At 43.2% G+C, this 14450-nt stretch overlaps 2 protein-coding genes across 2 annotated transcripts in view; one reads left to right on the top strand and one right to left on the bottom strand.

Annotated features, from left to right (window-relative positions):
- atm (ATM serine/threonine kinase) overlaps positions 1-7895 on the bottom strand; it is a 20625-nt gene extending 12730 nt beyond the window's left edge. The window contains exons 1-24 of the mRNA XM_025055358.1: positions 7684-7895; positions 7312-7394; positions 7028-7146; positions 6760-6902; positions 6463-6627; positions 6163-6328; positions 5100-5338; positions 4791-4960; positions 4540-4718; positions 3872-4243; positions 3577-3780; positions 3392-3493; positions 3070-3304; positions 2851-2982; positions 2447-2572; positions 2289-2375; positions 2005-2197; positions 1607-1800; positions 1451-1530; positions 1212-1367; positions 927-1002; positions 659-801; positions 443-560; positions 178-348 (exon numbers count right to left, since the gene is read on the bottom strand). Coding sequence (XP_024911126.1) covers positions 178-348; positions 443-560; positions 659-801; positions 927-1002; positions 1212-1367; positions 1451-1530; positions 1607-1800; positions 2005-2197; positions 2289-2375; positions 2447-2572; positions 2851-2982; positions 3070-3304; positions 3392-3493; positions 3577-3780; positions 3872-4243; positions 4540-4718; positions 4791-4960; positions 5100-5338; positions 6163-6328; positions 6463-6627; positions 6760-6902; positions 7028-7146; positions 7312-7383 — 3642 coding nt within the window. The 5' untranslated portion in view covers positions 7384-7394; positions 7684-7895. The remainder of the gene's footprint in view (positions 1-177; positions 349-442; positions 561-658; positions 802-926; positions 1003-1211; positions 1368-1450; positions 1531-1606; positions 1801-2004; positions 2198-2288; positions 2376-2446; positions 2573-2850; positions 2983-3069; positions 3305-3391; positions 3494-3576; positions 3781-3871; positions 4244-4539; positions 4719-4790; positions 4961-5099; positions 5339-6162; positions 6329-6462; positions 6628-6759; positions 6903-7027; positions 7147-7311; positions 7395-7683) is intronic.
- A 289-nt stretch (positions 7896-8184) lies between these two features.
- Positions 8185-14450, top strand: part of npat (nuclear protein, ataxia-telangiectasia locus) — an 8491-nt gene continuing 2225 nt past the window's right edge. The window contains exons 1-17 of the mRNA XM_025055359.1: positions 8185-8390; positions 8963-9074; positions 9111-9126; positions 9183-9243; positions 9330-9402; positions 9516-9556; positions 9744-9986; positions 10067-10142; positions 10220-10346; positions 10563-10654; positions 10772-10853; positions 10927-11023; positions 11134-11250; positions 11395-12543; positions 12796-12896; positions 13115-13202; positions 13293-14283. Of these exons, the coding sequence (XP_024911127.1) occupies positions 8354-8390; positions 8963-9074; positions 9111-9126; positions 9183-9243; positions 9330-9402; positions 9516-9556; positions 9744-9986; positions 10067-10142; positions 10220-10346; positions 10563-10654; positions 10772-10853; positions 10927-11023; positions 11134-11250; positions 11395-12543; positions 12796-12896; positions 13115-13202; positions 13293-14283 (3503 nt within the window). The 5' untranslated portion in view covers positions 8185-8353. The remainder of the gene's footprint in view (positions 8391-8962; positions 9075-9110; positions 9127-9182; positions 9244-9329; positions 9403-9515; positions 9557-9743; positions 9987-10066; positions 10143-10219; positions 10347-10562; positions 10655-10771; positions 10854-10926; positions 11024-11133; positions 11251-11394; positions 12544-12795; positions 12897-13114; positions 13203-13292; positions 14284-14450) is intronic.

Genomic DNA, 14450 nt, shown 5'->3' with positions numbered 1-14450 from the left:
AAGCAGCGGTCCCCAAAGTAGGGGTTGTGGGCTAGTGTAAGGTAAATTCATTTCTAAATATTGTTTTGGCCACAGTGAGAAAATGGCACAGAAAAGGTGTGGCTGTGATGCATTAATGGGCTGGAGACGAGTCCCACCTACAAACAGTACAGCAGAGATACTACCTGAAAGAATTACCCTTTTAATGAACTGCTCCTCAATGTTGTTCTCCTTGTAGGACTGGAACATGGCAAACAGCGACTGTTTCTCACACACCGGGCTACAACAAATCACCACGCACAAACTCTTCAACAACGTGGCCTTGCAGTTATAAGACTCATCCGGCTTCTCCTCTGCAGAGACTCTTCTCTGTGTACAATCACACACACGAAGAGATGATAGAAAATAGAGACAAACAGAAAATTAACTTTTAATATTTTTAAACTGCAGCATTTCCACTCACTGGGAGTCTCATTCCCTCCTGAGCCTTCAGGTAAACATTTTCAAATGCAGCCTGTTGATGTTTGAGAGAGAGCATTCTCCTCTTGTCAAGATGCTGTGGCCTCAGGTCCAGGAACAACCTTGATGCAAATGTAAATAAGATACAGAAAAAAGTCAATACATGTCAATTTTCTTTCCTCTTTTCCAGCTGAATCACATGGGTGTTCCTTTCGCCCACCTCTCTGCTGACGTGGCCACCAGCATGCGAACCTGATGATGCGTGTCTGAGAGGTACGATGGAAGGATGACACAAACAGGATGATCATCTTCCCTGTCAGATTCTCTGATGTTCAGGATGGCCCAGTCACAGCACGGGTCGGCCTGTGTCAGCAGAGAGGTTCACACAGGTGATGTTTGACCATGAACTGATTTAAGTTTTCAGGGTTCAAACGACCTGTACTTCATGGATATGATACTAATACAACAGAATATCCATCTGTGCTCACCTCCAGTAAAGCAACCAGACAGTGAACTAGAGCGGCCCGCACCTCAGCTGTGCATTTCCCTTTCTGGCTCAAGCAACTGAATAAAAGTGAAAAAAAAAAAAAAAAAAAATCAATCAATCAAATCAAAATCAATCAAATCAAAAAAATCAATGAGTAAAAAGTACAGACTTAAGTTACTTTGATGAATCTGGAACATGACCAGATTGACGTTAGTTTTAGATTTTAGAAATTAAACAGATTTCACAGCTAATATCTTCCCATTAAACACTGAATCACTGCACTCACCAGAATCCAGACAACATTTGCAGCAGTGATCCCTGAACGTGTCTCATTTCCTCAGGCGTGTAGCGGGTTTTACCCAGGATCCTGATGCAGGGCAGCAGAGTCAGCAGAACAGCAGCAGAGACCTTCTGGTCCTGATGGTACAGACCACACAGGTCTCTACAAACACAGGTCATTTCAGTACAAATTACAGATGGTTCAAAGTTTGTGAAGCGTGTGACAGTCTCAAACAGCGTACCCACCCCAAAGGACGGAGCAGCAAATCAAACTCCTCTGGAGAGAGAGAGTCTTCTGCAGGAAGTTTCTTAAGAAGTACAAGGTACTGCAAGAAAACCAGATTTTCAACATCCTCCGTAACTGACATCCCTGTATTTCCATTTATTTTAGCTGCTTCTTACCATGTTGAAGTGCAACGGTTTGCTGAAGTCGGTCTGTTCCAAGAGTAGCAGTAGCTTTCGCCGCACCTCCTGGGTTTTGAACAGCGCACCACGTGGATCTTGACCAGAACCACACTCACAGAGGAAGTTCAAGACAGCCAGGAGAGCCATGTCCTGCTGGGCCAGGTGATTTTCTGCTAAGAGGCTTTCAGATCCTGCAGAAGAACAGAATCACAGCTCATCTGTGTGTAATCCAAAAATCTAAAGTACTTTATTGAACCTCTATTTCAATGGGCATAAAAGGCACATCTTGAAGTATTTATCAAGCTCTAGAAATCTTCGTCTTTCAAACGTGGTCATAAAAGGTTTATTCAAAGAGAGGCAGCACATAACTCAGACGGTGAGAAGTCTCTTCTTACCAGGTCCACAGGAAGCATCTACGTTGTCTCCTTTGCCTCCACGGCTCCCGTTGGTACTGCTGCTGCTCTGAGGCTCGTCCTCATCCTCAAAGAGGTCAACATCATCCCCTGGGTGAGTCCGTCTCACATCCATGTCCTCGTCCACTGGATCATCTTCATCCAAAACAACTGTTTTCTTGGAAACATCACTCAGCTGAGAATAAAAAAAGCAGAGTGAAGCCTCAGACAGTAACATGGATGTTTTGATCAGTAAAGTGTTTAAATAATGTGTAACTGTCACTTACAAGCAGTTTGCAGATCTCTGACAGTTCACTGAGGAGACCGGCTGGTAGAGTCGTAGTGAACAGACTAGAGGAGGTGGAAGAAGCTCCCTGCAGAGAGAAAATATTCTCTTAAAAGTGATTTTAATCCACATTTAACACTGATATAATTTTTTTTTTACCTTACTCTCCCTGCTGGCTGACTGTGTGCAGAGTCTCATGACAGACCTGAGAGCAGCCATCGTCGAGTCCTCACTCATCTTAACTTTCACACTTGAAAGAAACCCAGTTAAATCCTGGGCAACAGCCTGGACATAAAAACACAAACAACCCAATTAAAAAAAATAAAGGTTAACTTTACTTTAAATAAATTGGGATGTCTGTTTGTATTCATCTCTCTGCTCCATTTCTTTCTGGAAAACAAGGCTTTGTTGATATTTGACATTTAACTTGTTCATAGTTTAAGACTGGTCTCCACACAGACTGATGTGTTTGTGATGATACGATACGTATCACGTTAAAGGGGAAACGATACGATATATATCGATACTATAGTCACAACGATATATTTTCTGCGTTTCTGTACCTTTGCTTTAGTCAGGAGCTGTGAGTGACACGCCTCCTCCTCCTTCAGAACCCCCACAGATACGTAACCTGCCAGAACACCCGTCAGCAGACTCATGCAGCGCACCAGACAGTCAGGAGAGGGCGACAGAGACTGTGGGGCAAAGAGCAGACATAATTGTGATCATTTGTTGTTGTGATGCTGAGACCCATTAACAGTGACTGAACAGAGTCTTCCTACATCAGGGGAGTAGCAGTTGAGCAAAGTGTCAGCCACACACAGCAGCGACTGCTCCAACTTCTTCTTCAGACTGGAGACCACGGTGAACTGCCCGCCTGCTGATGGCGGCTCTGGTGCCTGTTTGTTCACCGGCACCTCTGGTGGAAGCTTGTTGAAACTACACTGTAAATACAGCCTTTGGATGTCTTCCAGGTTGTCTTTGGCATCCAGTGTGGACTTTTCATGAAAAAGGGCGCTTCAAATCAAGAATATATTTTTTTAAATTTCACAGAGTATCAAGTAAAAAAAGTTGCTGACAATGCAACAAAGACACACAGCTCACCTCTCCTCTCCTTTATCACTCTGCAAAAACTTAAGGCCGGCTTTGGTGTCTTTCAGGGTTACGGAGACCAAGATATGTGATATTAATGTGAAGTCAAAGTCTCTGTGGCACGAGACGACAACAAAGAGATTAGATCTCATCAGGATTAACAAATTAACAACAGAAAGAATCAACATGCTGACAACCTGGAAATGACAGGATGAGGTTTGGAGCTCTCTTCCATCTCATCACTCTGGTCACTCATCAGCAGCCAGGCTATAAGAGTCTCTTTCAGATTGGATGATCCAGATCCATCTGCCGTCCCCACTAAGTCCAAGCCAGATCTTAGGACTGGACCTTTTGGAACCTGACACTTTAGTAGGGCCTGGCCCAGACACACAACAGTGCTCCTGTAGACAGAAGAAATGTTCATCCTAACACCTAAACGCTGACAGAGATACCAATACTATTATAATTTAACAATAATTCCAAACAACTCACTGTGACAATTTGCAAACAGATGCTGAGAAAAGCTTCCAGAATTCTCTGTCTATATTAATTAGTCCACCACTGACGATGGAGGCCAGCAGGTCCAGACTGAACGTTTCCATCTGAGGTGAGCTGACCCCTCTCAGTGCGAGGGCCCACACCCGACCCCACAGCCTTCCCAACTCAGCCGAGTGAATCTGGGCTCTCTGCAGGAACCGGGTCTGGCACCGTGCTAACTCCTTAAGACAGCGCAGCACATACGGGCCTCTCTCTCCTCTTCGCTGCTCTGCAAGGAGCTGGTACAACACAGAGAGCAGTGGGACCAGCTCAGCACTGGGCACCATGGACGGGTACTTGCCAAGGAGCACTGCAGTGATCTGCAACCTGTGAGGAGGGAAAATAAGGAGCAGTGTACTGGCATCACTTAAAAAAAAATTGTCATCTTTGCTGTGTCAAAATATTGATGATGAAGTGTCAGGAACTACTGGAAGAGAACATGAGGAGGTGTACGACTGCTCTACAGAGGAGAACAGAAATACAGTTAGACGCTGCCTGACAGGAGGGAAAAAGAACAACAGTAGTTTTAATAGGTGTAGAAGGAGGAGAACAAGGTGATGGAGTATGTGGAGGTAGATGACTGGCTGTGGTAACACCGGACAGAAGTGTTGAGATCTTCGTACCACGGTATGACATCAAAATCACTGTGTTGAGGCTGCAGTCGGTCTCGTAGAACCCCCCAGCCCAGTTCGATGCGACGGCGCTTGCTCGCTGCTCCGTGCATGGGACTGTCCTTCTGTGTGGCTTTGACAGTGACCTGTGTGACCTCCAGGATGTGGGAGTCACTGCTGTCATCGAATAGCTGCACAAAAAAAGAAAGGTTTTTTTTATTGAGTTAATTTGATTTTTTATTGACTTTTTAGACTTTGGTTACCTGATGACAGATGTCAGCGGTGAGCTCAATGAGATTGTCTTTCACAGCTATGTGTCTGGTCCCAGTGAGATACTTCCCCCTGCTGCCTATCTGACTGATCTCCCTGACCAAGGCATCGTACAGGTTGAACAGCTGACTTCGCCACTTTGTCCAGTCTTCAGCGTATGCACCTTATAATGTAACATAGGATAAAGGTTGTTTATACAATCAAGATTATGAACAAATGCAAAACAATTAAATCCTTATAAATCTAAAACCTTCACAGTCAGCTTTTTATCAATTATGATTGCTAAGAACAGCTTAGCCAACCTGTATCTTGAGTTTTGGCTCCTTTCGGGTGGTGAACACAAATCTGCAGGTTGAAGAAGTCAACGATCTCGTCTTTAAGGGCAGCACTGGGCCTCATATCTGCCCACATGTACAGCATGGAAGGTACGAGCTCCTCTCCCAGGGAACAGATCCTCATCCTACAGTTCATGGCTGAAGATCTCAGGAAAATGTTGAGCGCCGAGATAAGGTGCTTCAAAACACTCAAGTGCTTCTCCTGCCTGAGGGAAGAGAATAGTTTTGATTAGCTTATTAGCACGTAATATTATCGTAATAAATAAAACTCTTTTTGCCAAACTAATGATACGTATTCATCTAGTTTAGGGGTCGCGAGCCAGATAAGTCTCAATAAGTCATAAATAATTTCGCTGATCCTCCACATTCATGGTGTTAAAATATTTTTAATAGAAAATAACATTCTCGTGCATTTGTGGCGCCCCGTTGTGTTAAAAAATGGCGGTAAAATCATCAGCTTGGTACGACATCTTTTCTGGCATAAAAAGTGAAAAAAAAGTCCGTCCATTTTGTATCAACACACACACATCAAGCGCTTAAAATATAAAATACATAAAAGTACAGTTAATTATAAAATTAAAATATTAAAATAAATTAATGACGGACTTATTAGTAATTGTACCTAGCATAAGAACAGCAGAGTCTGACCGTTGCTCCCCGGGGTTCACGACCCTAATCCACAGGGGTGTTGCATTTAATGACCTACGATAAATTAATATTTTTCTTACGTAGTGCGTTTTATATGGCACTTATATATAAGTGGAACCATATATTTATAACTCCGACATTTTAATCCTTACAATTTTTTTTAGGCTGCAGCTAATCGCATTAAAACCATGCAATAGGGAGTAAAAAAAATCAGAGACTAATTATACTCTCAAATTATTGGTCTTGTTTAAAAATTGTATGGCTCTCACGATAATACATTTTAAAATATGTGACTTTTTTGGCTCTCTCTGCTAAAAAGGTTGGCGACCCCTGATCTAGTTTGAGTTAAGCTGAGGGCAGTCAGCAGATGTAAAGGCTTCACCTGGCATTTAAAAGTGCTTTGGTGAAGAAGCTGAACAGAGTGTTGTTAAATCCATCTGTCTGTGTGCAACAGCCCTGCACCACCATGTGGATGACTTGGCTCAGCAAAACACAGTTGATGGATTTGGACGAGGAGTTGAACATGTCACAGTACAAGTCCAAAAGGCCTTCAGAGCACAAAAATACACATTTATTAGTTGATCGTTGGCTATGACTAGGAAAAATATTGTTTAAAAGACAATAATAAAAGATGACTATGACTACAGACAGATTACATCTAAAGGGTTACAGAGAAACTGACCGTGCCACTGCTGTGGAGTGATGTCACACCAGTACTTGCGAACTGAGAGGATGTCCTTTACTAGGAGGCTGCTGTAATACTCTCCGTAGGCCGAGCAGCTGTACGAGCCCCGCAGCACTTCCATGACGTGCCTCAGCAGCTCACTGCACTTCAGCCGGGGGCCACCTGCAGTCAGAGCCAAATAGAACAGAACAAATACAGCCTGCTCACTTTGTTTATTACTTACAGCTCAGGTTTTGAGTTGACAGAGCTAAGAGGAGGGAGTTGTAGACCGTTGCACACAGGAAATGATCTTACGTTTGTTTGCATAGCGAATGAAGTATTTGATTAAACTGCACATTTGGGCCATCTTCTTCTTGCGTGTGGCCAGCGACGTTGCTGCGACCGCTTTGCTAGACTGCATGCTTTCTGTCTCCTTCTGCACATAACGCTGCAGAAATCTAATGAGAAGAAAATCATCATTTTCATTCTAACCAAAACAGATTTTGTGCACAAAGTGGTGGCAGAACACTTGCTAGTGAACCAGATTTGAACTGAAAAATAAATATTTATCATGAAAAGGAACCTGAACACAGCATCCCATGTGAGCTGCTTGGAAGATTTAGAATTAGGTCCCGAGGAACGATCCAACTCCTGCACAACTTCTGGAGCTCGAAGGAGCCTTCTGAAGCGATCAGCTTCTTTCTGGAGATGTGAAAAGTGTGTCAGGTTAAAAAATTGTACTAGTAGTACAAGCTGGAGATGTGAAAAGTGTGTCAGGTTAAAATAATATTCACAGTGTTGGTTTACTAGTAGTACAAGCTGCTGAAAACACAACTTTATGAATTTTTCCCAAGTATGTGCGATTACCTTTCTCTCTGTTGCTTTATCATTTTCCAGCCCTCTGCAGCAGACAAGGAGATCATGGAGAGCCAGACTCATGGTTCCGTGCACTGGACAAGGATTTAAGATTTCATCAATCTATGTGTTGGAATACTGCAGGTGCATACAAATGAATGGTCTGAAAATAGAGTATTAGAACAAGCACCTAACATAATTGTTCTAGTGCTGTATTTGGTCATGATGCATCTATTTATGACGGGCTGACCTTTTAACCAGAATAACCAGACAGACTAGAAAGGTCTGTAATAGGTAACAATCAACTTGGCCTTGTGAAGGAGTTTCTTTAGCACCACCACGTTACCACTTTCCTACTTTGACCATGATGTGTAGTTTACTGACCTGCTTCAGACAGACGCAGGCGCAGACAGCAGTGACCTGCAGCTGCGATCGTTAGCGAAAAATCTCTTTTTTAGAAGCTGCTCGTTAGTGTCAGTGCTGTTTTCGTAGTTGTCGTTGTTGTTGTTTCTGACGGACATCCTCTCTTAACTTTCTATTTCCATCACACATTGCTTCCATTCGTTTGTTTGTACGCAGGCGCAGACAGACAGAAAACTCCCGCCCCTGGAGTAGCGTAAGGACGTTGCATCACATCCAGGTCATGACCAGATTCCACTGAGTCCGGCGGCTTATAGAGCAGCACTAATGTGAGCTCTACTGTTCCACTGTTTACTAAAATATTAAAGCTACTCAATTCTGAAAATAATGATATCAATACAATATATATATATATTTACCGTATGTCAGTCTACAATAGCTGAAATCATAGAGAGAAAAAACTTTTCACTACATTTCCCACATCTCCAAGCGACACGTACGCTTATACTTCCGGCATATAAGTCCTTGAGTTCCCCGCCTTTTAAGTAGCATAGGAAGTCTGTCAGGACGTTCTTCGAAACAATATCACGAACGTTCTAATTATATTTCCCCATTAGAATTAAAAAGAATCACTTAGTGGTGAATATGTAGTTAACCAACGACTACTAAACTTGTAATCCGCACAGTTCCAGCCATGCTGCTGCCGTCGGATGTTGCTCGGCTTGTTTTGGGTGAGTCTTGTCAAAAAGGCAGTCGTCTTGTGTGTCGTATTCTGGGACATAAATATGCGTTAGCTTTAGTGCTGAACAGCAAGAACTGTACAATCTGTCAGAATATATGGAAGCTTTAGGTTTCTGTGTTAGTAGTGTAGGTTTGTGGGTTCGCAAATTGGATGTAAACAATGGACTGATAAATGATTTGTGTTTTTGTGTAGTGACTGCATTGTTAGTTGAAGTCTACGGTTCATAATAGCTGTTACTCACTACAGGGATATCGTTTTTACAGAGCACAGATATTAATCCGACATTACGTTATTTATTTATTATACTTAATGCTTGTCTTCGCTGGAATTTCTAACAACCCCAGGACAATGAATGTCAACCATTACGGGCTCTTGTTACTAATAAAGAATATCTCATATAAATCAATGTTATCTGTATGATTGACATGGAGGTCACTACTGAAAACAGTATCAGAAAGATAGTTGTTCTTTAGGAGTCTGGCCATTAAAATGAGAGTTAAGACTTCAAGTTGGACGGATCTGTCTGTCTTTTGTAACTTCCTGGTATCTGTCTTTTTACAGGGTATCTCCAAGAAGAGGGTCTCTCTGCAACAAGCCAGACTTTTATTCAAGAGAGTCCTAACCTAAAGGAATATGCAGATCACACCACAGGAGATGGAACTATTCCTGCTTGGTCCTTGAGTTCCCCGCCTTTTTTTTTATGTCACAGTTCCACGTATGTGTATGTGTCAACATGTTTCCCACTTTGCTTTGCATATAATAATTGTTTGTCTTCACACAGTCCCTCTTTGGAAAAGGCCTGACGACCATCTTAAATGAGTATGTGGCTGCAAAAACAAGAGGTGGGAGTGCATTTATTGAATCTAAAATTTACTGTATGTCATTGATGCAAATCAGTGATTGTTTTACTTTGTTTTTTTTAAATCAGAGTCTCAATATGAAATACCTGTGATGATGAATTCACTGTGGAAAAAGCTGGACTTCACACTCAATCAAATCAAGTAAAGACAAAACTCAATCATCTGAGGCTAAAAATGTGTTCAGTCTTTTAAATGATTATTCAGTGGAGACTTCATCACCTGGTTTGAAGTAACCTTCAGTGTTCTTTTCTTAGATCGATGCAGAATTCACCGGCAATATCAGCATTTCAGAGAAGTAAGTAAATATTGTTTCACCAAAAATAATTTCTGAACAGAAACAGAGACGGGCTTCAATGTTTTAGACTTTATGTTTTTTAATCAATGACCTTCATGTCCTGAATGTCTGTTGATGTCACTATGCTTAAACAGAAGGCAATTTGGATATAAATGTTAACCAATTTAACACACTTTGTCCATTGTAGCACGTACCAGAGTTGGGTTAGCAAACATAGCCAGACAGCGGGCTCTGACTGTAGCGTCAACGGGCGGCGGCGTCTGCTCCACTGTCTCTGAAACGAGCTCCATCATCAGCCCTGCCCATGTGTCCAGCAGCCTGATCAGCCACTCCACACCAGTGAGCTACACTGCTCCACTCACCAGGCTAAACTCTGGCAGTGAAACACAGCTGCAGATCCAAGATGGTGGTCGATTACTAAATACACCAAGTGAGTAAAACAGATCTCAGAGCGCCCTCATCTGGTAATGTGTGTTTGAGTTTTTGAGTGTAACATTGTGTTCATTACAGAAGATTCATCTGTTCATATTGTGGTGTCAGAGCAACGGCTAAATCCAGGTCCAATGTCTCCGGGTCGAAGAAAATGGTAGGATTATTTATCTTGTGTTGAAGGTTTGGTGAAACTTCAAATTCTAATTTCTTTTTTTTTCTGGTTGCTTTTAGGGACACACCCAGGAAAAGAAGTGCTGCTGTTGGTGGGTCTGTTTGTCCTGGCAGAACAGGACCAACAGCTAACAGCACCAACACAGAACAACCACAACCTGAAGAGGTCATTGATGGGAATTTCCCTGTAAGTAGTAATCTGTGTCGTAGAGCTATTGTTGTTTTAAGATCATCACACTGACCTCAGTAAAAAAAAGTTCACCCTGGAAACAGCTGTTGTTGAATTTGAATTGTATTATTTGTAAATGTGTTGACTTGCAAGTCTTCAGTTTTTTACATTGTATTCGTTAATACAATGTCATTATACATTGTGCTAATTAACAAAGTACTTAACTCTCCACAGCAACTTGTGATACAAAATGCCCGAGACAAGATACTGGGTGACAGGACGTTACAGGAAAAACTGGCTGAAAACATAAACAAAATCCTTGCCAAGTAGGAGCTGCTTTGGAATTCTGCGTAACATTTAAAATAGTGCTTGTGTTGACAGGAAACATGTAGTTGATTATGTTAACAACATACGATTTTTCTCTGTTCCATCTATGACCTCAGTGAACCAGTGCCCATCCCATCAAAAACTCCTTCTGCTACTGTGGAACCAGACCAGTCCATAGATGAAATCCTGGGGCTACAGGTGCCAAGAAATACAACTGCATATGATTTTTGTATTTGGTGTTTTATCTCATAATGCATGTCCTCTGACACAGGGGGAGATACATATGAGTGACGATGCCATTCATGACATTTTGGAGCAGACTGAGTCCGACCCAGCGTTCCAGGCTCTCTTTGACCTCTTTGATTGCAGTGAGTGACCTATATATTTTTTTTCCACAGTCTTTGACTTTATCTTGTGTCTCTATGTTTGTGTATGAATTTGTTCATTGAAAACTTTGTAATTTTGTTTGTAATCTTAGATAAATCCAGAGTTACTGATGGAGGACCAGAGGATGGTGATATCAGCAGCAGTCCAGAAGAGAGTGATGCAGCAGGTCCTTCATCCACTGTTGAGCTTCTTAAAAGTAATGACCAAGGTACAGTCCACTGATTGGTCCTGTAACCAAATCTGTTATCACTTACAAATGAAGAAGGTCCAAACCAGGGATTAAGGAATTTAAAAAAAAAGTATTTTAAGAATTTCTTCTGTTTTTTTTTTTGTTTTTTTTCTTTGTTCTCAGCCATGACACCAACAGATTCTTCTGTTCGGGACGCCACAGCGACCGCAGCGAAAACAAAAGTTGGACATGATTGTAGGGTTGTAAGGAAGAACGCTGCCACCACTTTGTTAAAGAAAACGTTTCTTTCATCGAGCAGCAGAGGGTCCAGGGTAGAAAGCTGCTCGCCCCGACTCTTGGTGACTCCAGGCGTCTCATCTGCCACGGGGAACTCGTCCAAAAAACGAAGGCCTACGTCCCTAAATAGCAGTGCCATCCTAACACCAATGGACATTGACCAACCGTTGAACACGCCTCCCCCTCCCACAGACGAAATGGACACTTCTGCTCCCGCCACAGAAGACTGCACATCCTCCACAGCGGTGACGGGTTCTACTGTGGAGGGAAGGCCAGAGGTTCAACAAGCACAGGATTCTACAGAAGAACCTTCTACAACTGCCTCTCCATCTGCTCCGCCTGTGGACAACACTAATCTGGCAGATGCAGCAGTTACCTGTGGTCAGGGTGACTCTGGGCAGACTGGTACTGAGTCCTTATCAGCCCAGTCTTGTTCACCTGCTGCACACAACTCACCTGCGCCCTCTTCTGCACCAGTGGATATGACGCCTCACATCCCCAGTATCCCATGTAAGGCTACAACAGATTCCGGTAACATTGTTTCTTTGAAGATCATCATTAGCGATAATCAAGAAAACAGTTCCACTGACACGGTCTTGAATCAAGCCATTTCCAGCATTTCAGGGGACAAGATCCCCACCATCTACCTTTCCTCTCCAGCCAAATCCCCCGGCCCCGTCTCTTGCCCCAACACCCCCAAGTCCAACATGGACGAAGTGGCACAGGCAGTGAGTTGTTTACAGAACTCTGAGATATTTGCCAGTCCTCTCACAGGTAAGACTGGGGCATTGATAGCATCTCCGCTAACGGGAACATCACAGACTCAGCAGAGCTTCATACTCCAGCTGCCCATGAACTCAACCCCCACTCCCACACTTCAGGGAGTGGGAGCCGCCCCCAGCTATATCCTCGTGACTGACTCAGATGTACAAACCAGGCAGGTTCTGCTGCCAGCTGGAGTCCCACAAGGACAGTCTTTACCCATCAACCAGTTTGGAGGAACCACACAGAGTGGGTGTCCGAGCTTTTCCAACGGTGAGAGGCAGCTCATTTAAAATAGAACAATTGTGATGTTTTAACTTCCCAGCTTGACTGTATATCTATCTGCTGAATATCTATGTACTGTATCTGCATCTAATTTTAATGGTTGTGTATGATTTGGTGCTGAGGTTAACCCTTCCCGCCCCATTTATTTATTGTTGAAGTCATTTCATCATCAGTTGTTAGGAGAACAAAGTTGCCAACTGAAGTTTTTGATTCAAACAAGTTTGTGTTGTTTTTGTGTAGCATCAACGCTCATCTTACCGTCACCTGTGAAGCCTGTAATGCTTCCAGTGTCAGTCATGGGTCAGAGTACTGTAGGAAATGTCCAGATGATGCCCAATCAGGTAAGAGATTTTTAAATTATATAGAATAATATAGAATTTGACATTATTATTTTTTAATTTTATTTTCCTGAAATTTCTGTTTTTTTTTTTTACAAAAAATCTAGATCTAAATTATTTTCATCGAGTCTGAATAATAATTCCTGTCTTCACTGGTTCTTCCTTAGTGAAAATGTTTCAAATGTCTTCTGACTCATCTGAATTTGTTCTGATCCACACAGCTTGTTGCCATACCAAACCCCGTGTCTTTACAGCAGACTGAAACTATCACACCATCCACAGTGGCACCAAAACAGTCTACAGCTTCTGGTTGGTCTCGAATTATTATCCTTTCAATTTGTTTAAACAAGTATTTTCTGGGATGTGTGGTTTAATGCCAGTGTCTTTATTTCTGAGCAGCAGGCACTGAGGAAGCTTTGGCTGGAAAAGTCACTCCACCCACATCGGCTGAAAGGACTTGTGAGCAGGACACATCAAAAAGTTTGAATCATAGAAGAATTCTGTGTTTCGATCCTTCTGCAGAAGGTCAACCACAAACTGCTAACACGGCACCACCGCAAAACAAAACCGCCCCTGCCTCAGCTACTACTGCATCGCCATCACCGTCTGACCAGCAGCCACAGAAAGGTAAAAGTGTTCCAGGTTCTCGAACGAAGCCTGCAATATTAGCAGGCAACAAGCCCAAGAGGAGAATAGAAATCACCAGATGCCCCGAAAATCCCCAGCCTACAGGGGTGTTTGTGAAGGAGGTGGAGAAGCCCACGCCTTCACAGCCCCAGCAAAAAGACACCATCAAAAAGAAGCCTCGCAAACAACATCATAGCATCTACAACCAAGAGCCTCAAAGTACCACAAACAGTGACGCTGACTACCCAAAGTCAGATGATGCAAAAAAGTCAGAAAAAGAAAAAGGATCCAAAACGATCGACAGGAAACATAGTCTTGGTAATAATGAAGGTAGACCAAAAACGTCTGATCTTCACACCTCAGCCAAGACGACTTCTGACTCAGCTAAAAAAGGTACGAGAAATGATAAAGGAGAGAGCAGCAGGAGAGACGCTGTGGAGAAGACTCCTACCAAACCACGTGAAGGGCGCACAGAAAAGAAAAGTCAGGAAATGCCCAACGTAACGGCAAACAAGGAGAATGAAATGAAGGTCGGTGCGCAAGAGCAGCAACAGCAGTCTACGCCTACATCCCCGTCACCCAGAGACTTTAGCCCATCAGCTACCTCGCAACTCACATCTCCCCAATCCAAGGGCTCAAAAGCCCAGTCAAAGACCAGCTCTTTGGCCAAACAGGCAGCTGAGATGCTGCAGGACATTCAAGGCCTCAACTCTCCGTCAACACCTGGGAAGAGGCCTGGAGCAGGCACTTTAGAGCCGAGTCTGCCCAGGACGCCCTGTACTGGCCATAACCAGGGCCAGATCACTGACTCTCCCAGGACTCCCTCCCTACAGAACAGTGCTAAAGACAAAGAAGGGACCCCCAAGCGTCTAATGCCGCCAAACACCCCCGACGTCCCCACCTGCAGCCCTGCCAGTGAGGCTGGCAGGG

The sequence above is a fragment of the Cynoglossus semilaevis genome, chromosome 4 (genome assembly GCF_000523025.1).
Source record: "Cynoglossus semilaevis isolate Cse_v1.0 chromosome 4, Cse_v1.0, whole genome shotgun sequence".
Classification (NCBI taxonomy): Eukaryota; Metazoa; Chordata; class Actinopteri; order Pleuronectiformes; family Cynoglossidae; genus Cynoglossus; species Cynoglossus semilaevis.
This window is presented reverse-complemented; position numbering and strand designations above follow the sequence as displayed.